This window comes from Aedes albopictus, chromosome 1, assembly GCF_035046485.1.
Source record: "Aedes albopictus strain Foshan chromosome 1, AalbF5, whole genome shotgun sequence".
Lineage (NCBI taxonomy): Eukaryota > Metazoa > Arthropoda > Insecta > Diptera > Culicidae > Aedes > Aedes albopictus.
In genome coordinates, this window is record NC_085136.1 from 33,567,495 (window position 1) to 33,593,387 (window position 25,893).

A 25,893-nucleotide genomic window follows, 5' to 3' on the forward strand; every position below is an offset into this window, starting at 1 on the left:
AATTCTATTGAAATTTGCTTTTTGAAATTCTCTAAATTTCTTTTCAAAAAATTCCTTTGAGAATTCCATTAGTGAAGCCTTTGGTAATCCATTCGGCAATTACTTTTCCTGGAATTTTTCTGGAAATTTTTCGGCAAGTCATTCTACTTTTTTTGGATTTTCGTCGTTTTTTTAGACTTTCATTATCTATGTTATTCTGTATTCCTTATCTGATTCATTGGAAATTTTTCCATAAATCGCTTCTATAATTTTATTGAAAATTCTTCCGACAAATTCTTCTAGATTTCTTCAGTAATTATGTAAGGAATTCCTACAGTAGATGATTTCGGAATACCTTCGGCAATTTCGAAATTACTTGCATTGAAAACTTATTTGGGAATTTCATCAGCAATTCCTTTGGAAATTTTGGAAGCTTCGATTATTACTTTGGGAACTTCTTCGGTAATTCCTTTGGAAATTGATTTGGGAAATTAATTAGAAATTTTCTTCGGGAATTTATTTGAAAAAAAAAATGTTTTTTGTTCTACGAAAATTACTTTTGGAGTTCTTTCTAAATTTTCTTCAGAAATTCCTTCGATGTCTTCGGAAAATTTTTTGAGAATTTCTCTGAAATTTTTTTTTTGAATGTTTGTGGAAATTTTTATATACTATATGTCGGCAATTTATTTTGAGATTGGATTTGGTCAATTTCTTTAAAAAAGGCTGGGTATTCTTATATGAATTCTTTTGGCAAATACTTAGAAAGTTTCAAGGTAATTTTGATGTTTTTTCCAACAATTTCTTTGGGAATTTGTCAGGAAGTTTTTCGTGAGTTTGTAACGGTTTTTCTCCGGTGGACCAAACAAATCAAACAAGACACAATCACTGAGTGAACCACGAACGAAATCTCGCCATAAAACTTAGCTTAAGCGCCAATCCCCAGTGCGAGGATTGCCAAGTCTCAGATCAAGGTTTGCCCGATAACTCGTCGGCCTCGTCGTGAGTCCACACCGTTCTCTCGAAATATGTTCGCAGTTCACTTTAAATCACAAGCTAAAATCATCGAAAATACTACAAAATCAACCAAAATCACATCTAAAGAAAAAGCAAACTATATTTAGAAATCAAAAATTCTCGTCACATTTACTTCTGCTCTACGATTGGCCAATCAACAATACTACATTGCTTTTTTTTTCGTGTACACTCTTCAATTCTTCGCATGCATCTACTCACGACCTCGAAGGGCGCCGGCAGGACGAAGTACTGCTCGATACTCCCGCAACCGACCGCTTTGTGCTGCAGATGATTAACACTCATCACTAAGCTTCTAGGGTTTACACTCTTTTATCACTTACTTATCGGTTGGTTTGGTGCTCTGCAAACTATCTGGCTCTCCAAGACCTGAGCAGTCCGACAGGACGACTACGTAGACCACCGACACCCCACTTGATGGGAAAAAAGATTTCATATAACTCTTGCCAGGTTTGATTGCAGTTAAAACCACAGATCTCCAACCTGATCTGTTTGACCGTTGTTGGCGAGGGGTGGGTGGAGGATGGTGAGTGGACGATAGCGCCGACTGCACGATCCGGGTCTGCTCGGAGATGTTCACTCGTCGACAGTAGAACCACGAGTGTCGACAGCTTTCCGTCTGCGAAGCCATCGAAGCGATGAAGCTGGATGGTAGGCTAGCAATTGGCTACCTACAACGAACGCCGTCCAGTGGTATGGAAACGACGGCTTGTCGATCCTACACAGCCAAATGGATCTCTTGGCTGGAGCTGCTGGCTTGGTCGATGTTAGCCGATCGACAAATACTTTCTGTCCCGTTTACGATTTGGGCTCTGTTTATATAGTTTCGCAAGTACCGAAGTCCGGTACTGCCTATCATACACTAGACGAGAACTCTTGATTCAGAGGTATGAATAGTTTAATGTGTGCGCTAAGCGCACTGTGTCGGAATCAAAGATAAACTGAAAACAAAATCATTACAAGTTTCATAGGATTTTCTTTGAGCAAGCTTAGTTGAGAATTTGTGAATTTCCAATCCAGCAATTTTCGGTAGCAATAAATATAAATACAATTAAATCATAAAGAATTACAGGAATAATCATGGTAAAATTGCCTGAGAAATTTGCAAAATAACTGAAGAAGAAATTGCTTAAATAATTTCAGAGGAATAGCCATTGCAATTATAAGAAAATATCCAAAGAATTTGCTGACTAAATTCCATTGAAAATATCTATGAAATTAAAAAAACAACTATGCCGAAGCAATCCTCAAAGAATTGGCCACACTACGGTCTAGCGAAAACGGAGTCGTGAATTCGAATCCCACCAGAACACTTTTTTTTTTTTGAAAGATCATCTCCCAATTTGTCAATCAGCAAGTTTTTTCCGTACAACCCTATAGGATTTCACTAGAGATTTCACTAGTAATACCTTCTAAGATTTCTCTGGAAATTTCTACTATTCCCGAAATTTGTTAAGGGATGCCTCTATAGATTTGTATCAGGATTTCTTCAGCTGAAATTCCTTGAAGAAGGCCAAGATGAATTCCTGGATTTCTAGAGTAATCCATGAAAAAAAAAAACTCTAGTGGTATTCCTGGATGAGTCTTTGAAAAAATGCCTGGAAAAATCAAAGGCATTTTTGAAAGTATCCTAGGGAAACTGCCTAGAAGAATACTAGCAAGAATGCCATGAGAAATCCCTAGAGGGATTCCTGAAGGTATCACAGTAAGAATTTCTGGAGGAGACCTAAGATACATTCCTGAAACATTAGAAGCAGCAAGAATCGCTTATGTAATCCCAGGACGAGTTCCTGGATGAAAGTCAAGCGGGATCCTTGGAAAAATCCAATATAAAGTATTTGGAGAAATCCCAGGAAAAAAATAGTATTTCCGAGAGAAAGCATTGAAGGTACTTCTACAAGGCTCCTGGAAAGATTGCCTTGAATAATCCTAGCAAGTTTTTTGGGAAATCCCTGGTGAAAATCTTAGAGGAATCCCTAGAAAAAAATCCGAGAGATATAACAGTAAGAATATCTGGAGGAGTGTGAGGAGGAATTGCTGGAAGAACCACAGCAGGAATAACTTGAGAAATCCAGCTGAAATTTCTGGAGGAAGGTCAAGAGGAGTTCATCGAGGAATCCCATGAGAAATTTATGAGAGAGTCTGTTCACGCCAATGTGAACTATATTCAGTATCCAATTTTGGCCAACGAACTTTACCATCAACACCCACTGTCCGTTACATCATATGAACGACTATGGATCCAGCTATCGTTCTTTTCATCCGATCAAGAGCAGACCAGCGAATACTACCTGGGTTGTTTCTACGCTGATTCGTTTGAAGCTCGTCCCAATCGGACGGACTGCATGTGTAGGGGAACAGAGCCCAAAATGCCAAGATGGGGTAAAATGGCCCAACTCATAAAATCATTCCTGAATGGGACGTGATCATTGATATAGGTGAACGGTGTCAAGATATGTTTGCATTGAACATTCTTCTAGATGCTAGGCCGCTACACCCACGGAAAATCTTTTGATTTCCCAATGAAAATTGGCAACTTCCGGTTTTCCGTGCTTGCAATTAAGGTTTTCTGGTGATTTTATTACCAGCCAAGTGTTTCCAACGAGATTGAGGCACGCATGGAGACGCATGGTTGTTGATGTCTACGCTTTCCATGTTAGGGGTCATTCAAATATTACAATCATCGTTTTGCGGGGAGGTGGGTAACACTCCATGTATTGAGTAAACGGAAAAACGTGACAAAAAGGTGAAAGTGAGTCGAAAATGCCAGAAAACTGATGGACGTAATTTTTGAATGTTTTCATGAAGTGGCATCTTACCCCATGGCAGATGGCCTTTTTGCACCACTTCCGTTTCACGAACCAGTTTTTAAAATCGCTAAAAATCAATGAAAATGCAATAATTTAGTGAATATTTTTGCTGAAGCATCGAGCAAATATTGTCTAGTTGCTGTTACCACTTTGAAAGCCTAACAAATGAGGCTATATATCATTGAAAACGATGAAAGTTTGAAAAATGGCATATTGCCCCACTTTCCCCTACAGACATAGCCTCCCGTCCAGTAATATTATATATCACTGTCCGGAGCGTTTCCACGCTGTTTCATAACAACATCTGTATTGCGGCGCTCATAATAAATCCACATTGGGCGGCGGCGATATGCCCGCGAGGAGATTCCCGCGATACAGACGCAATGTCAAAATCGAACAGATACTGTCACCCACCCAGCAGCATTGCAGCAGCCTTCAGGCCGTTCATATCAAAACAAAAGTTAACACAATGGCAACTCAGGTGGCCAGAATTCGTAATAATATTTATCGCGACATTGATTTACTTATATGCATACGCATCACCTCGTCGGCTTTGTGTTTAATAATCGGGATGTTATTTAGTGATGCTGCAGGGGAATACGGCTTCATATTTTCCATTTCCACATTGCGTCTGTATCGCGTGCATCTCCTCGCGGCCATATCGCCGCAGCCTCATGTGGATTTGATATAAGCGCCGCATGTAGAATTTTTGACCATCAGGTCGCTCATAGTGGTGCGGTCATATTTTTGCAACTTGATGAAAAAGAAGAAGACTAACGCGTTTCGCGGATTTATCTTGCAAGGCACAATATTGTTCGATTAGCAGCTTGCGAGCTAAATGCTTCCCCAGTTCGTGTGTACGAGATCGACCGCTGATTATAGAACAATAACCTGCCTGCCGTATACCTACCCCCCCCCCCCCTTCGTTTGGACTCCAAACATGATGTACTGTGCGGTAGCTGTAGCAGACAGTCAGTACTGTTGTTGATCGCCATATCGTACGGTCCTATCACAAGCCTTCTCGCGTCGCGCGGGCGCGCTCGCCCGTTCCAACATATTCCACAGATCGGGAACGAGTAAATCCCGAATTGTAAATAGTGTAAATAACATTGACAACAACCGGAAATAAATCGTTTACTCTTTTTGGACTTAATAAAGTGTATTTCTGAAGTGCATGATAGTTAAATTAGTCTACGATGAAAGAAACAGATTTGCCCTACAAAGTGAAGATTTTCTAATGCCAATTCTGTTCAACCAATAAGTTACCATCCTGGCCAAGAGCTCGACCAGTCTACTCCCGGCGTCAACAGAGTCCTTGGATAAACTATATCGGATAAAAAATCCCAGAGAAACCACCGGAGAGCTTCTGAAGAAATCATAGGAAAAATCTCAGAAGGTATTCTTAGATGGATTCTGCGGTGTATCATTGTAGAAATCTTAGGAGGAATTGCTGGAGGAAACTATACAAGAATTTATAGGGAAACCCCATCAGGAATGCCTGGGGGAATCCAAAGCAAAAATTCATGGAATACCTAGAGAAGTCCCTGCAAGGACCGGTAAAGGTATTCTGGAAGAATCTATGGGGAAGGCCCTGAAGGAATCCCAGGAGGATTTTCTGAAGAAATCCCAGGACGATTTCCCGGAAGAATTACAGGCATAATGCTAGGATAAATTCGTGTAAGAATCACTAGAAGAATTTCTAGACGTATCATAGTAAGAATTTCTGAAGGAATTGCTGGACGAACCGCAGGAGGAGTTGTTTGAGGTATTCTTGGTGGAAGGCCAAATGGATTTTCCACAGGAATTCCATCAGGAATTTCTGGAGGAATCTTTGGATAAAATCTCTGGAGGAATTCCTAGATGAGTCCTTGGAGAAATCCCTGGTGGAACAACAAAAGAGATTTCTGCGAGAATCCCAGGAAGATTGCCTGGAAAAATCGCTGCAAATAGACAGGAGTAAGCTCTAAAAGAAACCGTACCACAATTCCTGAAGTACCACAGTAAGAATTTCTGGACGAAGAATAGCTGAAAAACCGCTGGAACTGCTTGAGGAATTCCAGCAGGAATATCTGAAGGAATTCCCAGAATTCCGGGAGGTTTCATAGAAGTAATTTCTGGAGGAATCCTAGAATCAGCAATGCCGGCGGTATTCTAAAAGAAGTTCCTCTAATATACGCCTAGAGGAATACATACAGTACTCCTTTAAAGAATGGAATCGCAGGGGGAATTTCTGGAGGAATCTCAGTAAGATATTCCGAAAGTGTTGCAACATGTAAGTATGCCAGGAGTGCTAATTTTTCTGAATATAATTCTGAAGGGATCCTAATGGGAATTGCTTGAAGATTTCCAGCTGGAATTCATGAGGGAAGGCCAATAGAAGTTCTTGGAGAAATCCCCTGTGGCGTTTCTGGAAGCACCTTTGGAGGAAGTCCTGGTTAAATCCTTGGATAAATCTCTGGAATAATCACCGAAGGGATTTTTAGACAAATTCCAGGTAGATTTTCCGGAAGAATTGCCGGAAGATCTTCCTTAGTAGAATTCCTGAAGGTACCGCAGTGAGAGTTTTTGGAAGAGTTCTAAGAGATTCGCAGCAAAAGTTGCTTGAGGAATCCTAGCCACAATTCCCGGAAGAAGGCCAATAAAAGCTGGAGAAATTTCATGAAAATTTTCTGGGATAATCTCTGAATTAAATCTGAATAAAATAAAAAGAATCGCCTGAGGAAATTCTGAAAGAATCCCAGGTAGATTGTCTAGAATAATCCCACCAGGAATTCCTCAAGGAATCCCAAGAGAAAATTTTAGAGGAATTCCTAGAATAATTCCGAGAAGTATCATAGTAAGAACTTCCAACGAAATCCTAGGAGAAATTGCTGAATCAATCTCTGCAGAAATTTCTAGTATGTACAATCCCATCAGGACGAACTGTCTGGAAAATCCTAAGGGCAATTTATTGAAGAAATATCGGGAAGAATCCATAAAGGAAGCCTAGAGAAATCACTGTATGATTGGATAGAGGTATTTCTGGAGGAATCCATGGAGAAGTCTGTTGATTGTTCTTACCGATATTCAAAACGCCAAAACGTACAACAGGTATATAAGTATTACGGGTGTGCTTATATTTTATTCGAATATGCCATTAATATATATATTGGAATTATGTATTGTTTGGAGTTTTATATTTTAGGTAACAATCAAGGAAAAATTCTAGGGGGTGCCAAATTTGTTCTAGGGGGTGCCAGGCACCCCTGGAACCCCCCCTAGCTACGCCAATGACGTTGCATAATCAACTAAAACTATTGGTTCAATTTGATGACTGATATAAATTGTAATATACTTTTAAGGTATCCAGCGTCGACCAAACTATCCTGGAGTTTAGTACTTCACATCTACCGACGTTACAGTGGTGATTTTTGATATTAACTGTAATACCACATGTCCAAGTATCATTGTCATTCCCTGTTGTGCATTTGGACGAGTCGGACGTGTGCTCCGTATTTCACCACGCGATAGACCTCGTAGAAGTAGAGTTTTTTTCCCCGCAATTGCGGAAGGTTTTTTATATCGTGCGTTCTCCTGCTTGTGCGAAGTGTAGTGTCGCAAGGTGGTATCCAGCGCAACGCGGAAGCGAGGTGCTTGCATCATCGTACATCAAGGTCAAGAAATAATCGCATCCAAAAGTCATCATTATCGCCATCATCAGCCCCTCCGTCAACAAAGAGGACGGCGGCGACGGGTGCGAAGGCAGACGCGACGGACAGCTTTACCATCTGCCTGCCTGTGATAAATATCTACCTGCTCCGGTCAGATAAGTATCACTCTTTCGATACACTCTTTTGTCCGCCCAATTTGTTTTGATGGCTTTTGTCTATTGTATCCCCAGTCCACATTCGACCACGTGCTTTTTTTTGACATCCATAACAGTGGTTCCCAAACTACTGTATACGGGTAAGGGTGTACAAACTGTAAATAACAGAACAATTTTTTTTTGTTTTTTTTATTAGCTATTTTTTCTTTTTTTTTTTTCAATACCGTTTTTTTGCACCATACAGGGTGCGCTAAAATAAACATAAGAATTTAATTCGTATATTATTAGTACAAGTTTTTTTTGCTTTATTTTTTTTCTATATATTATTAACATTGTTTGGTTTACAAACCAAACAGTTGTCGTCCTAAGGAAGAAAGTGCACTGTAAATACTTTAAGGTTTTTCTCTTCCTCCTTTGCACTTTTGAGTTATTTTCCATAAGTTTGTTTCCACATGGACGATTCGATTGGAGGCGAAACGCCTCCCAATGATATCATTGCTCGTACGCGGTTTTATCAGCCATCTTCGCCTGGACCTTGGGTTGTCTATTTCCGGCGCAAATGCAAACCATTGAATATGCTTTCGATTTCTCGAGAGCTGACGCGTAAGTATCCTGGGACCGTTATTCACCAAGTGAAAGCATCCAAGCTGCGTGTTACCGCTCCTAGCTACAAAGCAGCAAATTAAATTGCTCAACACGAAGCGTTTACTGTTGAATACGCGGTCTATGTGCCAGCACGAGAAGTGGAGGTGGAGGGGAAGATCCTCGACGAAATGCTGACATGTGAGGACATCAAGACCGGCTTTGGTCGATTCAAAAATAGGTCAATTCCTGATGTGGCTATCCTAGACTGTAAACGCTTATCTAAGGTTTCCATGGAAGGAAATAAAAAGGTGTACTCGCCTTCAGCGTTTTTTTCGAGTGACTTTTCCAGGTTCCGTCCTCCCGGAATTTGTTGTAATTGATGGTGGTTTTTACCCAGTGCATCTTTTTAGGCCGAAGGTTTTTAATTGTACCAAATGCAAGCAGTTTGGTCACAGTGATAGCTTTTGCGACAACAAGCCCCGTTGTGGCAAATGCAACCAAGCTCATTTGGAGGACTCTTGCACACAGGAAGCGGAAAAATGTAGCTACTGTGGCGGAGATCCACACGACTTGCAAGTTTGCCCGGCTTACAAAAGACGCAATCGAAATGAGAGTCGCTCTATCATAAGGCGCTCCAAACAGACATATGCGGAGATGGTGAAATCTTTTAACCCTCTAATACCCAACCCCGCCTTTAGACGGGGTATAGTTTGAGCATTTTTGTAATTTTTGTTTCGTGGAAAATCAAAATTTTTACATTTTTGGCTGACATTTAGGACTGTTCTGTATATCTCAAAATGGTTTTTGGTGTATTTTAAAGCGTATTTACATTTTTAAAAAATCATTGAAAAATTGATGTTTTAGTCACCTTTTAGAAGTCCTTGTTTATTGTGTATTGAGACGCTACAATTAACATATTTTAATTTTTTCCCAAATCATTCTATCCTTGCTTAATAGTTTAAGGGAATCGAATACACTCTAAAATTATTTCCCTTAAAATTACACGGAAAATAAAATTTTCTATGAAAAAAATTTGAAATAATTATATTTCAACAATAATCACAAAATCTCAAAATGTTTTCATCTCAAAAAATCCGTTCCCCAAATAGGCTTCCAGGAAAAATATAAAAGTGTGGGGATGTTCAAAAATAAAAATTAGAAAAATCAAAAACTGAAATTCACGAAATCGAGAATTAAAAAGAATCATCTTCCAAAACATGTTCAAATCGATTTTAGATGACGAAAAATGATATTTAGATCAAAATCAAAAATTTGGGTATTAGAGGGTTAAAACACTAGATTCCGTGTCTGAATCAGCTGTCCCAGTTGAAAATCCCTATCAGGAGTTGTCTTCCGATGATCAGGACGATGGCGAAACTGATGAGGGTGGATCTCTTCCGGAGGTACACGCACCTGGAAAAAGGAAGTCATCATCTTCCCCGGGAATGCGCCGAACGGTCTTTTTAAAGTCTTCCCTCATTATTGATATGTTTAACCTACAGTAGAAGAATATCTTCGGAATCTGACACAATCATGGCCCCTCCTTGCTGCGATCATATCTTTCGATGGATAATTCATCAAGTGAGGTACAAGATATGATCACTGTGCTACAGTGGAACTGTCATAGTTTAAAACCTAAATTAGACCTGTTTAAGTTTTTGATTCACAACTCTGATTGTGATATATTTGCCCTTTGTGAAACATGGCTTTCTTCTGAAGATGAACTCAACTTCCACGATTTTAACATTATACGCCAGAATAGAGATGACCATTATGGGGGAGTTCTTTTGGGGATCAAAAAAACTTACTCATTTTATAGAATTCCAATCGCGACTCATCCTGGCGTAGAAATCGTCGCTTGCCAAATAAACGTAAAGGGTAAAGAACTTTGCGTAGCTTCCGTTTACATTCCTTCAAGAATTTCAATAAACCGCCGTCATCTTTGGAATGCGGTTTCTGCACTATCACATCCAGTTTTAATTCTGGGTGATATGAACGCACATGGTACAGGGTGGGGCGAACCATATGACGATAATAGAGCGGCCATTTTCTATGATTTGTGCGACGATTTCAATTTGAACATTTTAAATACAGGTGAAGTGACACGTATTGCATCTGACGGCAAAGAAAGTCGTCTCGACCTATCACTGGGGTCAAGTTCACTATCATTCGATTGCTTGTGGAAGGTAATCGAGGATCCTCATGGTAGTGATCACTTACCCATTATAACCACCATAAAGCATAATAGTGAAAGGTCAGACCATCCAATTCAGGTTCCTTTTGACCTCACAAGGAATATCGATTGGCAAAAGTATGCAGAAGCGGTATCTTTTGGCATCGAATCATTCAATCCCCTCCCACCTTTGGATGAGTATCGATTCCTGTCTGAACTGATATATAAGAGTGCATTAGAATCACAAAAACGACGTGTTCCAAGTGCAACCTTCGAAAGAAGACCAGCCACACTAGGCTGGGATGATGATTGCACCCAGTTGTATCTTAAAAAATCTGATGCTTTCAAAACTTTTCGTAGGCACGGTACCTCAGATCTTTATCAAGAGTACGCAAAGCTCGAAAGACAGCTGAGAAACCTGCTGAAAGCGAAGAAGCGTAGTTATTGGCGACATTGAGGGTCTCTCAAGAGAAACTTCAATGACAACGCTTTGGAGAGTGGCTCGCAACATGCGAAACCGCTCTTCTTCTAATGAGAGTGACGAATACTCCAACCGTTGGATATTCAGCTTCGCGAAAAAGGTCTGCCCAGACTCAGTCCCAGCACAACCGATTTCTTGGGAAACATCCCCAAGAGACGGTTCTCTCGACAGACCCTTCACTATGCTGGAACTTTCTATGGCTCTTCTTTCATCAAACAATTCCGCTCCGGGACGCGATATGATCAAGTTCAATCTTCTAAAGAATCTCCCAGATATCGCGAAAAGACGATTACTGGACCTGTTCAACTCATTCATGGAGAACAACATCGTTCCGCATGAATGGAGACAGGTCAAAGTAATAGCTATTCAAAAGCCTGGTAAACCAGCGTCTGATCATAATTCATACCGCCCAATTGCTATGTTATCATGTTTAAGGAAATTGTTGGAAAAAATGATCCTATCACGACTCGATCATTGGGTCGAATCGAATAACTTGCTTTCAAATACACAGTTCGGGTTTCGCAAGGGCAAAGGAACAAACGATTGTCTAGCGTTGCTTTCAACAGATATTCAACTGGCCTTTGCGGAAAAGGAGCAACTGGCTTCAGTTTTCTTGGATATTAAGGGCGCCTTTGATTCAGTTTCCATAGGAATATTGTCAGAAAAACTGCACAATAGTGGACTTCCAGGAATTTTAAATAATTTCTTGTATACTTTGTTGTCAGAAAAACATATGAGTTTCAATCTCGGACAACTGACAACTTCCAGAATCAGTTACATGGGCCTACCCCAAGGCTCATGTTTAAGTCCCTTGCTTTATAATTTTTACGTGAAAGACATTGATAGTTGCTTGGAAGGACAATGCACGCTAAGACAACTTGCAGATGATGCTGTGGTTTCTCTAAAAGGCCCACATGCAGAAATGTTGCAAAGACCATTGCAAAATTCTCTAAATAATCTGTCAATCTGGGCAAGAGATTTAGGGATCGAGTTTGCTCCGCAAAAAACTCAATTGGTTGTGTTTTCTAGAAAGCGGAACCCAGCCCAACTGAAACTCAATCTTTTGGGAATAGAAATCGACCAGTCTTTGACTTCGAAATACCTTGGGGTCTGGTTTGATTCAAAAGGCACTTAGGGTACCCAAATCAAGTATTTGGTGCAAAAATGTCAACAAAGGATCAATTTTCTACGCACAATTACCGGAACATGGTGGGGTGCTCACCCGGAAGACCTCATAAAACTTTACAAAACGACTATTCTCTCTGTTATTGAGTATGGCTCTTTCTGCTTCCACTCAGCAGCAAACTGCCACCTAATAAAGTTGGAACGAATTCAATACCGTTGTTTGCGTATTGCTCTCGGCTGTATGCACTCAACGCATAATGCGAGCCTTGAGGTCCTGGCAGGGGTGAAACCTCTCCAGAACCGATTCTGGGAGCTCTCGCTAAGGTTACTTATCAAGTGTGGAGTGAGCAACACACTTGTCATTGAAAACTTCGAAGAAATGCTCAGTCTGAACACTCAATCAAAATTCATGAGAATCTATCTGTTCTACATGTCATCTGACATAAGCCTACCAAGTTATAATCCTCCCCGTGTACACTTCACTAATGACAGTACCTCTGTTAAATACGATCTGTCCATGAAACAAGCTAATCATGGAATACCAGATCAACTTCGATGTATATCTATTCCTCGCATTTTTAACGAAAAGTACCAAAATGTCAATTCCTGTAAGAGCATAAATGGATCCACTGGCTTCGGTGTTTTCAATGAAAATTTCACCGCCTTCCGCAAACTTCAGGAACCTTGTTCGGTTTATGTTGCTGAGCTGGCAGCAATCAACTTCGCTTTGGGGATGATTTCCAACATGCCCGTAGACCATTTCTTCATCTTCTCGGATAGCCTTAGTTCGATTGAGGCACTCCGGTCGATGAAACCTGTAAAACATCCATCTTACTTTCTTACAAAAATAAGGGAGCAGATGGGTGCACTGGTCGAAAGATCCTACAAGATTACCTTTGTATGGGTCCCCTCACATTGCTCAATTTATGGCAATGAGAAGGCGGACTCTCTCGCAAAGGTGGGCGCACAGGAAGGTGAGATCTATGATAGAAGAATTTCACATGATGATTTTTTAAATTTTGTTCGCCAGAGTTCTCTTCAAAGTTGGCAAAATGATTGGCGAGATGGCCAGCTGGGACGGTGGTTACTAGAGTGGGACACCGAAACACAATTTACTCCTGTACACTTTTTGAGTTTCTTTTTGGTCCCATATCAACTGTGCAAATTTTCAGCTCGATCGGAGCCTCGTAGCCGTGCGGTTAGGGTCACCAAGCTTATAATCGCATCATGCTATGGGGTGAGGGTTCGATTCCCGCTTCGGGCGTTGAAACTTTTCGTGAGAACAGTTTCTTCCCCGTTTCCACTGGTGCATGCTCCGTTGTCCGTTGTCTAATGTTAAGTTTAAAATAGTCTGTACAGCCGAAAGCTGAAGACGTTGTCCGTGTCTTTTATATTTTAGCGCCAGCCATTTTAAGTTTTCATACGATTTACTATGGGGAAAATCACTTTTTCAAAGAAAAATCGCCAAAGGTTTCCCCTTAACCTCTAAAAATTAATCGATGAATGATTTCTGTTGAAAATTTTACGAGGAACCAACCCTCCGAAGACCGCAAAGCGATCTAAGGCATGTGGAAAAAGTTATTGACTGAAAACCGAATGGCATGCCATCGCTGTTTAACATGTAAGGAATAACAATAAATAATAAAATCTCGTCATTTTAACGATCGGGTGAGACTTAATAACTTTTTCCACAAACGTCGCATCGGTTTGCGGTCTTCGAAGGTCTGATTCCTATTGAAATTTTCTACATAAATCATTCATCGACTTATTTTTTGGGATCTAGGGGTGACTCCTAGCGATTTTTCTTTGCAGATGTAAAATTTCCCCATAGTAAATCGTATGAAAAACTAAGAATGGCGGGCGCTAAAATATAGTTTTCCCGATCGATCTGAAATTTTGCACAGTTGATATGGGACCAAAGAGGAACTCAAAAAGTATACAGGAGTTAGAGTTTTTCAATTTTTTGTATTTTCCCATATACACCGTGTACCAGGCTAGTGGTTACATTCCATTATTCCTAATGTTTCTTTGCGAGTGTGGTGGTATGGTCTGGATGTAAGTCGCAATTTCATTCGCGTGATGTCAAGACTTATGTCCAACCATTACTCGCTAGACGCGCATTTACACAGGATTAACCTCGCGTTGAGCAATGTTTGTACTAAGTGCGGTTCCGGTTATGATGACATCGACCACGTAGTTTGGCAATGCCCGGATAATGACGCCTCCCGAGCACTACTTTTGGATACCCTTGAGGCCCGAGGTAGACAACCCTTTGTTCTTGTGAGAGATGTGTTGGGGACCCGCGATGTCACATATATGGGATGTATTTTCGACTTTCTTCGCTCTGCTGGTATAAAAGTTTAATTCGCTTGTGTTTTCTTCTCCAGTTTTTTTTTCTCTGTTTTGTCCTCTTTGTGTTACCAAGCTGCTCCTGGCCATCCGGAAGACCAAGTCCCACAACAAGTTGGTACCAACACCACAAGGCACCGAATACGCTAGTAAGATGCGATTCACCCCCGGATGAGCAGCAGTGAAACCTTTGGCCCAATCCTTACCCTGTCCATCCCTCAAAATGTGACCTTCTAACCTCGAGCTGCCACGAGTACCCTGGCTTCCACCCATTACTGACAGATATCATTAAAAAGTTATTACTCTGTATAATGTATACTATTAAGTACAAAGAAAGATCCTCGGCTCCGTAAAGCGTTATACGCGATTGAGCCCCAAATAAACGAACTAGACAAAAAAAAAAGTATCTGTGCTTACACGGTTCACTACCAACGTAAATACGAACCTAGAACCTTGGTAAATTTGAAAAATATACACGAGATGAACCAACAGCGGTGCTATACTAGCTCATCGATGTGCAGCAAATTAAATTGTTATTAAAAAAAGAAGAATAGCTGTCCACGAGTCTTTGAGCAGTCGAAACAGTCATCAACTAAACTCAATCTTAGAATTATGCGAAAAAATTCCAAAATTCTTTTGAAATACTTCAGACCAACTAATCTATTCCCAAGAGCAGAGCTTCAGGTCTGCTTTTGTAGCAGTAGTCTAAGAAAACCGGACCTAGGTCATAGATTATAGTTGGATAATAATTCATTGCGAAATAAACTATTGCAGTTCATGAACAGTTGTTGATATCGAGGTCTAAATTCCAGGACAGTGTCGACGACCCGGAGCGCCCCGGAAGTATTTAAAGTATAAATCAGCTTTAGAGTCGTCGTTCGAGTTGTCTGAACCATTCCAAAATTCTTTTGTGATATTCTAGATCCACTAAACGGTTGGAAAAATACAGAGGTGAGACGTTTGAATTCGTTTCATGAAATTTCTAGGCGTTTCAAAAGATTTTCATGTGGCATCAGTAGAGTTTAAGGGAAGTCCTCTTGGATCTACGGGGGGTTCGGTTCAGTGTTCAGAGGGTTTCAGGAGCTACAAGGAGAGTTAGTAAAGTTTAATAGAAGACTAGAAGGAGACCTCAAAAGGGGTTTCTGAAAGGTTTCAAGATGTTTGAAGGCGTATCCAGAGGTTTCAATGTACTTCAGTAAAGTTGAAGGAAATCTACGGAGGTCACCTGGGTCCTTTGTGAGGGGCTTCAAGGCGTTTCGAGTGGTTTCCAGGATATAAGTGGGCTTTTGTTGACTTGAGGTGAAGCCCACGGGATCCTTAGGGCGGTTTTGTGGGAGTTTAGATGCGTTCCAGATGCGTTTAGATGCGTTTAAGAGGTTTCAGGGGGTTCAGTAGAGTTCAGTGGAAGTCTACGGATGTCTCAGGGAGGTTTTTTTTTTAGGTTTTCAATGTGTTTCTGGAGGTTTCAGATTGTTTCAGAGGGCTTCTGTACTGCTTAAGAGAAGTCTACGGGTGTCTCAGATGGTTTTCTAAGGGATTTCGATGCGTATTGATGAATTACATGGAGTTTCTGGGATTTCAGTAGTGTTTGAGGTAAGTCTACTGGGATCTCATGGGTGTTTTCTGTGAAGTTTCAATGGGTTTTGACAGCATTCTAGAGAATTCCAAGCAAGATTATGGGGTCTCAGGAAGGGTTTTGAAGAATTCCAAGACATTTGAAAAGGTTTCAGAGGTTTTAAGGGGCTTCAGTGCTGCTTAAGGGAAATATACCTAGGGTTTGCTGATGAATTTGAAGGCGGTTTTAGGGAGTTTCAAGGACTTCCTAGAGATCGAAGAAAGTCTACGGTGGTCGCAAATGGTTTTCTGCAAAGTTTCGAGGTGCTTGAACGCTATTTAGTGGGTTTCAGCAGAGTTTATGAGAAGTCTACGAAGATCTCAAGGGGGTTTCTGGAGGGTATCAAGACGTTTTAAGGCGTTTCGAGAGGTTTCAGAGATTTCAGGGAGTTTCAGTAACTTCCCATGCAATACATATGCTATATAAGAGTCAAGACAGCGCAAGTTTTGGTTGTATAGAAGTTTATTTGACGTATATCTCACACACTGCCAGAATTTCGTCAAACTGCTATACAACCAAAACTTGCGTTGCCGTAACTTTTATATAACATGTGTGTTGCTTGGGGTTTGAGGTCTACGGAGCTCTTATGGGTGTTTTCAAGAGGCCACAGGGGGCCTCAGGGAACTTTAGTAGACTTTAAAGGAATCATAGGTGTAGAGGTGGCTGAGTTCAATTGAAGTCTACGGGAGTCTCAGAGAGGATTTTTAAGTTGCTTCAAGGCGTTTTAAGAAATTTCAGAGAGTTTTCCTTCACCTTCACTTTCTGGTAAACTCTCCTTAAACTTTCCACAATCGTACTGAATACAATAAAAATCCATTTGAGTAATGTTACCTTAGCGGAGGTACCTAACTCGTAGAACCCCAAGTGGAAATGTCCGCATAATCTTTGACCAACGAATTTCGCATAATTGTTAACTTCGATTCGCATAACTCTTAGTTTTCAAAATATGAGATCAACATTTTCTTGGACTTCTGGACGGAGTAAGGCCGGTGGGTCACTACGCCAGGTCAGATAAAAAAAAGTTAAGTACCATTTGCACCCTCAAGCCTGTCTCATAAACTAAGCAGTTCATTGGAAGTTTGCACATTAAGTTGTTAAATGATTGTTTGGAGTTACTATCGGTTCGAAGTTTTGAATTTCCAATGAGTTCTTGTAACAATCAACACTTCTGAAGCTTACGTTATCATGTGTTACTTTCAAATGTTTTAAAACACTAGATTTAGTTTACTAATTGACCTCAGACCACAGACAAACATACTACTCAAATCGAAATCATCGCACGATTTAACGGTCATTTTGAAAATAACGTGTGGTTCGTACTGTGCTCGCAAGTGTCATGGTGGCGCTGCTGTGCCACCGTCACCTCTCAATTTCGGAGAGAAATGAACGCGACACCGATCAATGTTTACATAAAATGACTCAATCATGAACCTTCATTCATGTTTTATGAATGGATGACACCTCGGGGGTGTCGTCACCTGCAAAATTGTTACATCGAGCCGAGGGAAACAACACCTGCAAATGAATGCTTCGGACCGAGCATTATAGAGGGTGCTAGTGAGATGCCAAACGATGTTTTTGAAGCAATTTTCTTCTAAGTAATGTGTCTGTTTGTCTGTGCTCAGACGTCATTACAGCCTTCCTCAGAACACTGGGATGACGGGATGACCTAGTTAAGGTGGTCCTTGTGTCCAAAAAACTGAAAACGAACTGTAAATACATGTTTTTTGCTTACGCGGGACTCCTATTAGCCACGTTAAATTCATACTGAATCATTCAGAAGTCACTTCCACTTACAATAATCCCCGCATGTGTGCATTACCATTATCAAATGATTAATGATACTGCAAACACTCTTCCTGATTTAAAGATAATCTTCGAATCTGGCCCGTACACACTTAATTCAGATTGCCGGGATATCAGCATTTTTTCATTCTTTTGCCGAGATTTGCACAGCCGAGTAATCAGCAAACAACAATTTTGCTGAGATCTCAGCAATTTTGACAGTTCATTGCTGAGCTTCAGCAATCGTCTTGCTGAGAGTCAGCTAACAAATGTCACTTTTTGCTGGGATATCAGCTGATAGTTTTACTGAGCAGACGGCTGTGCGCGTTTTTGCCGAGCCCGCAAATCTGTTTTGAGTGTGTATATAGTTATATTTGTTGTATGCAATCAATGATCAGAACAATCTCACCGAAAACTATCCAAGCCACCGCTGCCATCACCATGGTAACGTCTTTATGCTGCAGTCAGGCTTATTCCTCAAATGGGCCTTTTCATTTGACGTCTTAACGACGCGTAGTGCGTCATCAGCATCATCGAAATCTCGCTCGAAATTTCAAAGTGATAAAACTCAGTTACCGAAGCGCAAATGTGGATGAAAATGTATCATCCCATATGCTCACTCGTGGGGAGTGTGATGATACTTTTTCTACTGCGTGACTGCAGAATTGCCCGTTTTTTATCACTTCAAAAACGCGAGGCAAACAATCATTGAAAATTAAAAAGTCAATGATTCCTATGAAAATTCTGTGATGCACCAAGTCACCTTAAATCAGCTGATTGTTCGGGCGTTTGACAGTTCTGCTATGAAGATGACACGTTCGTGTTAGCAGCTGTTGTTCAAGCTTTTGTTACCGGCGGGTAACATCTTGCCTATTTCTTAATGCCCTGAGCGCGAGAAAGTAGGGATACTGTTTGTGAAGTTTAGTTTTGTGAAACGGTGCATTTGAATTTTACGATGGATGGTCTACACAAAGCCCAGGTGGGAGAGTCACCTCCAATGGTACCCACAAAGCAAGGTAGCGCAAATTAGGAGGAAGTGCGAAACGCGCGTTTCTGTGGGTGGCTGAGCTCCCAACGAGCGGTCGAGTAGGAGATTGAGAGCGCGGTGGCAGGCAGTCAAGTTGTGGGCGCTGATGAAAGCAGATAGTGGTGCATACCGTATTTGTTACACTAGATGTGATTTCCCGCGTGGCTTCAAAGTGGCCCTTAAGTTTTCCGACGTGCTAAAGTTTTTGTACCTTGGAGTACCCGGGTGGCCCAGAAACCTACCTAAATCTCCCGGTAATAAACCTGTCGGAGACGCACCGTGGCCAGAAGGACTCCATTCCGGACAGACGCACCGTCGACTTCGTCCATCGGAAGGGCAAACGTCCGGGTTCTGCCAAGTTTTGCTTCGTGGTGGAAGTGTCTCCGGGAATCCATACCCGGCTACTACGCACCGTCCTCCGTCATCTCGGAGTTTTCAATCGGGATCAAATCGGCCGTCACAGCCGAGAGCCGTCCCCGAGTCGCCGAGCCGGATATCGAAAGCCCCAGTGAGCCATTCCGCACCCTGTTCCTACGCTCCGCTCTCTGCCAGCTCCGTCAGCTGCCGGATTATTCGATCCAAGTCAAGCCAGCCGCCCCTATCGATCACCGTCCACGTGGCCCCCGACCAGATACCGAAGGGCAACCCGGCTACCTATCTCCGGCCTACACCATCCCTGTTCCTCCGACCAACGCCAAAGCGGTCGGCACAGCGGGCCACAAGACGCCCGCTAGCGCTCAACTTCCACGTGCCGCCGGTGGAGTACGCAGTCCGGTCGATCCCAGACCGCCAAGCATCGACCCTCTATCGACGTTCATCCGCCGGACCGACGGACGACGCACAACCGTGCACCATCGATGACCATCATCTTTCTGTAAGTTTCATTAAAAGCACATTTCATTTCACCGAAATTAAATTATTTAGGTCCCTCGCGCTCCGAAAACCTCCCCACGCCAGACGCCCTGAGACCTGGGACTAGAAGAGGTTTTGGAGACCCACCCCGTAGACGGCCGCGGCTTAGACCAGCTGTCTGGGGCTTAAGCCGGTACTCTTCCAGAACCGAGCAGTCCCAGGGCCCAAAATTAGAGTCTTATACTTTGTAAACAAATGCATGCACGGATCTGTCACATGAAAAGGCCTATTGGCCGCTGACAGGTTACTCCTCGTCCCACCACCTTCGCGCACGCAGTCATCATTAGAACACACGTCACTTTATCTTTCTCAAAATTATGGGCATGAGGCCACAATGTTTGATACTAGAACGCAACAAATTACTGATGGCGTATTAGCCGAAAACGTCAATCGTTGGTGTAATGAAGAATTCTTCATTACACCAAAGAACCTAACCTCAAAATGACTGACAATTCACAATCATTTTGACAGATGTAACACGAGCATGAAGAGGACGGCAACAAGATCGATAAAGTAGAATCTATCATCCGTCTTTTTCGTGCATGTGTGTGGTCTGTCAAAATGACCTGAGAAGTGTCAAACATTTTCATGGCTAGCTTTGTTGGTGTAATGAAGAATATAGGGAACTTATGTATGTATTTTCAGAAGTTTTTCGTCATGTGAGGGTTTTTTTGTAAACTGATGAACTCAGAGTTGGAATTAGGTATATGACTAAGTTAGGCAAATTGGCCGAACGAAACCCCCCATGACGAAGAGAACAAACCTACCGATAAAACCCGAAACAAAAATCAAGAGTCAGACCTAACGGGACCGCTCTATCGGAGAACCCTTTCGCATCGGATGGCACCTAAAGTTGGGCGCCCATGGTTCGTACCCTTTTCGCACCGTTCAAGGCACCGTTTCTCCTCTTTCTGGACTGGTGATATGGCGTTGACGGGTACCTACCCAGTACCTACCTAACTAGAAGACGACAAGCTCGATTTAATTGCCATCATGAAAAGCAATTGATTATCTCTTTTCGTCTTTTCGGGGCGGATGGATGATGGGTGTTGCTTCCTGTTCACGCGCCCGCTGCGCTGAAAACTGTATAGGGTGCCTGTACCAGTTATCGCACCACCTAAGAAAAACTATTTCTACAAAAATAAGAAGAAGACCGACGAATGTAAACAATAAGTCTAATGATTGATTAGTTTTCATACTTTACAGGAAAAATATAAAAACGGAGCCAAAACTACTTTTAGTATTTATTACGGCGTGTGCCAATGATAGGAACCCTGTACCAGTTATGGACACATTTGTTAATTTGGGTTCCACTTCGCACTATTTACATGCATTCCTTATGGGAGTTGCCATAACTGGTACACTATGGCGAAATAGGGTGCAAGGAGGCCGAAAAGTTAAGGAAAATGATTTATTTCTACCACAATTTGAGCAAATTGTGAAGTTTGAATGATTGCAATCATCTTTTGTGATCGTGATCTGTTGTTCACGATTTTTTTCTTGTTGATTTGTATCTTAAAAGGTTGAAAATCAACTATGGCGAATTTGAGGTACTATAGCCATAACTGGTACACTGAGCCTACCTACCTGAAAGAACACGGGCAAAAGTTTGCTGTTTTGTGAAGTAATTCCCGCTGAACAAAGAAGCCGGTAAACTTGGGCGGCGTGGGAGCGTCCGTACTGTTCTATCGATGGACGCTGATGGGGCTTTCCACGACTGGGAACGCGTGTTTTCCGCAATTTTCCTGGCGGGACAGACAAACGCACTTGACGTATCGATTAATGATTTTGACGTAGGACTACGTCTCTCTTTCCTACACCGAGTCTCATTTCACAATTCGGAAAATCGAGATCGTGACGTTTGCACGGTCCGAGTAATTTGGCACTTGAGTTGAGCCAGTTTTAATCAGAATCTAGATTTTCTCATTAAAAATGTCCTCGCTCTAGAGTCAAAATTCTCGCACTGAGTGAATTTGGTTCACCGGTAGATCAGTCAATTTAGAAGCGTATTCACTCAGTCCGAGAATTTTGACATTAGAGCAGGGCCATTCCCTATCAGAATCAGCTAATTCTAATTGGAAACGGCCTCGCTCTAGCGTCAAAATCGACCCGAGTGAATTCAATTCACCTGTGGATCACTCCCATGGAGTGACTTATCCACCGATGAGCAAAGTTCACTCAGGGTTATTCATCGATGAATCGAATTCACCCAGTCTGAGTATTTTAACACTAGTGCGGGACCATTTCTAATCTATTTCTAAGAATCGTCCAATTCTGATTGGAAATGATCCCGCACTAGTGTCAAAATGCTCAGACTGGGTGAATTCGGTTCACAGCGTGAACAACGAGATGAACAGTATTTTTTTCCTGCTTATGTCACGTCTGATTGTCGTCGCAAGTGACTGGTTAGCAAAAGTCGCCAGGTCCGAGGAGTGGAGCACCATCGCTCCACCACCGGACACGACGGCGGAAGGGACCGGACGACCGTTAATCTGTTAATAGGTACTTTTCGGGGGTGAAAGGTGCTTCCCGGGTTTTACGGTCGAACGCAGAGGAAGTGGATCGATGACGAGCAAAGCGAGCTTCTTGAATCAGCCAACCATTACGAACCAGGAGAAGGGTGCTTTTTCGAGGACCGGCTTTTTATGGGCGATCGTTTAGTGCGGATAAGCGATGGTTATATAGGTAGGTGCTTACAAATTACAAGGTTAATAGATTGGAAAATTGTCACGTGAGAAGGAGGAAGGTGTTCCTACCTTTAGGGTGATATTTAATGCACCTTGTTGGTGTGAATGGCGATTGTCTGTTGTCTGTTCATAAATTTTCGTCAACAATTGATTATTGCTTCCAGTGAAATCTTCCAACCTGGCGGAGTGAAGAAGACAAAGAAGACCTGTTTCGCAAACTTTAAACTGCTGCACACTTTAAAAAGGATGCGACAAAAACACATTAACGAAAACTTAAATTATGTTTCTTTAAGTTTAGCTGCAAACAAAAGTGCTGAAACTATAACTTATATAGTTTAAAAACATATTGCATATTGTGACAATTGTCAACAATTGTGATAACAAAAACCTAAAGTGGAACATTTTTCATTATTTTTGAATTTTATAGTATCCAACTGAGTGAATGATTTTTAGCGTGCACCGAACGCTTTTAACATTTACGGATCGACTGCGGCGGTCGAAGCCACCGCAACCCCATTGGTTTTTTTTTATAATTTTACGCAATATTGGAGGAATAGCTCGCATCCCTTATCAAATTTTAGACTTCGGTCTTTCGAGTTAGGTTGGAATTTTGTGCAACAATATCACGAATATGCTTCTTTAAGTCTTAGAGTGTGTGTTCGATCAACTCATTTCGCCTACTTTGCAACTCTTGTTTTTCACTTGATTCCATGTTTAATTTCTATGTTTAGATGATATATTTGATTCGAAATAGTCCATTTTTCGCTTGGGTTGTGACTGTTAGATATCATTGATTCAGTTCCTTTTACAGCTCTCCAGGTTATCCAAAATGTCCAGAAGTTTTGAACTTATTCTACTGAATACAAATAGTTCCGTTTACGTTTTAAACCACTTGAACTTTATTCATCACATCCAAAGATATATTTGAAAACATTAAATGAGGATCAAGACCTGGTGGTGTTCTAGGCAACATAAAACGCTCTTGAGTTCTGATTGTAAGGCCTTTACCTATAACATGATATTAAACTAATGTGTGCATGTCCGAATTGATTTTATTAGATCCATACATGTAAATCGGAATATGAGAGACTAACTTCACATCAATGGCAATTCCTTAGGTCATCCAAATCATTCTGAAGTTAAGGCCTTAACATCTACACTCATAACAATGCTTCGGGTACATTTTAAGCTTAGTATAGTGGGTTTTGGTAGTCATAGAAGATCAGTTGAATCTTGTGATACTTGTTTATACATCTTAGAGGCATCCTGGATCATCCAGTCTGTGCTGAAGTTGAGATATATGGTTTATAATTGAAATGGTATATCATAAGAAATGCGCAAACATCAGTTGGGACATTACGCCTAGAAGAAGAACCCTTCAATAAACCCCAGTTTGTGAGAGAGCAAATTGATGAACAAGTTAATGAGTTGGTAAATTAAGTTATCGAGTTGATGAGTTTGTGAGTCAGTAAGTGAGTGAGTAGAAAAATGTGTGAGTTTGCGATTGAATTGGCGAATGAGTGAGTTGAGAAGTGAATGAGGTAATTAATAAGTAAGTTGGTGAGTAATGAATTGTAACCAAGTAAGTGTAACAAAAATTGAAGATTGTGAATTAGTGGGTTGATGGTTAAGTTGATAAGCGAGTTAACTGATAAGTGTGATATGTATGTAAGTTGCAAGTTAGTGGTAAAAGTTGATGTGAAAAGACTTCATGAAAAAGTGAATTGGTTAGTGAGCAGGGCAATGAGTTAGTGAGTTGATGAGTGAGTTTTTTAACGAGTGTGTTAGTGAGTTGGTGAGTAAGCAGGTGAACTAGTGAAATAGACAACATGTGACTTGATGAGTGCGTGAGTGAATGCTTGTTAGTGATTGAAAAAGCGAGTAAGGGTGTTAGTACTAAGTGAGAGGATTCAACATTGAGTGACCTGGCAAGCAAGTGATGTCATATGTAAAACAAGTAAGCTTACAACATTTATAACGAAGCCATTTTGTACATGATGAGACGAAAAAATGTGTAGCACAACGTGGTGAAATATCTCAGCATACTGCTCAATTTCAATGTATACAACAGCCATGGCTCTCACGGGAAGTGTTTTTTACGTAGCAGACACTGAAGCGATACAGTATTAAAGTCCAATGTACTGAGAATAGTTGTCAGTTTGCATCTCATGCGTTCGAGCCAGGGAAATTATGTATCCATGCCAACCGACACAAAGTTATCGTTACCAGCAACTGAGGTGAGAGCGTTTGTACGAATGGGATCCACACTGTCAACCGATCGCAACAGAGAGTGTTTTTATGCTACACCATTCAATTGCTGTCTACGAAAAGAACACTTCCCGTGCTCGTCTGATCCGAGCTTCGAGCGCTTTGACCCAAGTTATGCAAGCAACCGATTGTATGATTGCATTGGTCGTCATGGGGATGTTCACTCTGTTAGAACATCTCCAATCCATATATTTTGTTCTTTTGGTCACACAACGGTTAACAGTTCACTTACTCACTAACTCACTAACCTTCTAGCTCATTAGTTGAATGATTCACTAGCCCGCTTACTATCACTGCACTCACCAATTCACTTACTTACATGCTCACTCATTTTCTCCCACTCAATTACTCACTCATTTACCAACTTACTAGGTTACTTACTCTATCACTCAGTAAATCCCTCATTTATCAACCCTCTATTGACTCATTGGAAAACTCGCTCATTAACTCCTATACGATAACTCACTGGTTAACTCTCTAATTTACTAATTATTGCACTAACTCTCACGAGAAAATCTCACATACTCATCAACCCACCTACTCACTTTTTCGCTACCTCACTCACTGACTCACTAACTCACTAATTCATGCACACTTACTCACCACTTCACTAATCCACTGGTTCTCCCACCCAAATTTACGGGGCTGCTCTCTGCCCCAAGATCTAACTTTCTTAGTTACTCACTAACTCACTCAATCTTGGGGCAGGTCAAACTCATCAATTCACTAACTCTCTTACTCATTCAACAACTCATTCACTCACCTGGTTTACTATTAATCGATTATTAAGAATAGACGAGTGCACCGCCCGCTGAAAGTTCACTCGGGCAGCGAATTTTGACAGCACAGCGGGGTCGACTCTCAACAACTTCTACCCAGCTGAAAATTTGTTTAATTTATTGCATCTAGTTTTCGCGATGAAGTTGCAAAAATATGGACTAGTGCATTAACTATATGCATATGCATCACTTTAAATGTAAATTCATGTAAGAAATCAAAGAAAAATATTATCAGCGCATTTTGGTGATGCATCTCTGAGTAGAAGTTGTTGAGAGTCGACCCCGCTGTGCTGTCAAAAATTTTCAGGCTCAGTAAATTTTTATGTTCATCGGTGCACTCGTCTATAAGTCCACGGCCCGCTCTAGTATCAAAATTCTCGAACGAAGTGAATTCTGTTCATCGGTGAATAATTCCATGATAGACGAGTGCACCGATGAACTGAATTCATCGCGGTCCGAGAATTTTGACACCACAGCGGGG

The 25,893-nt window shown here is 41.3% G+C and overlaps 2 protein-coding genes across 4 annotated transcripts in view; one reads left to right on the forward strand and one right to left on the reverse strand.

Annotated features, from left to right (window-relative positions):
• The window catches only part of LOC109412976 (octopamine receptor Oamb-like), an 841,374-nt gene that overhangs the window by 59,019 nt on the left and 756,462 nt on the right, over window positions 1–25,893 (forward strand). The window lies entirely within an intron of this gene.
• Window positions 1,076–1,837, reverse strand: LOC134284113 (uncharacterized). The gene is made up of 2 exons (XM_062842434.1): window positions 1,335–1,837; window positions 1,076–1,275 (listed from the first exon to the last, which is right to left on the reverse strand). The coding sequence occupies exons 1-2, from the start codon at window positions 1,640–1,642 to the stop codon at window positions 1,209–1,211; spliced, it is 375 nt and encodes a 124-aa protein (XP_062698418.1). The 5' UTR covers window positions 1,643–1,837; the 3' UTR covers window positions 1,076–1,208.

Bases quoted from the DNA above. Each gene is read 5' to 3' on its own strand.
- LOC134284113 (XM_062842434.1), bottom strand. From the start codon at position 1,642: ATGGCTTCGCAGACGGAAAGCTGTCGACACTCGTGGTTCTACTGTCGA. The intron at 1,276-1,334 runs GTAAGTGATAAA...AATCATCTGCAG, and splicing joins AGCACCAAACCAACCGATAA to CACAAAGCGGTCGGTTGCGG.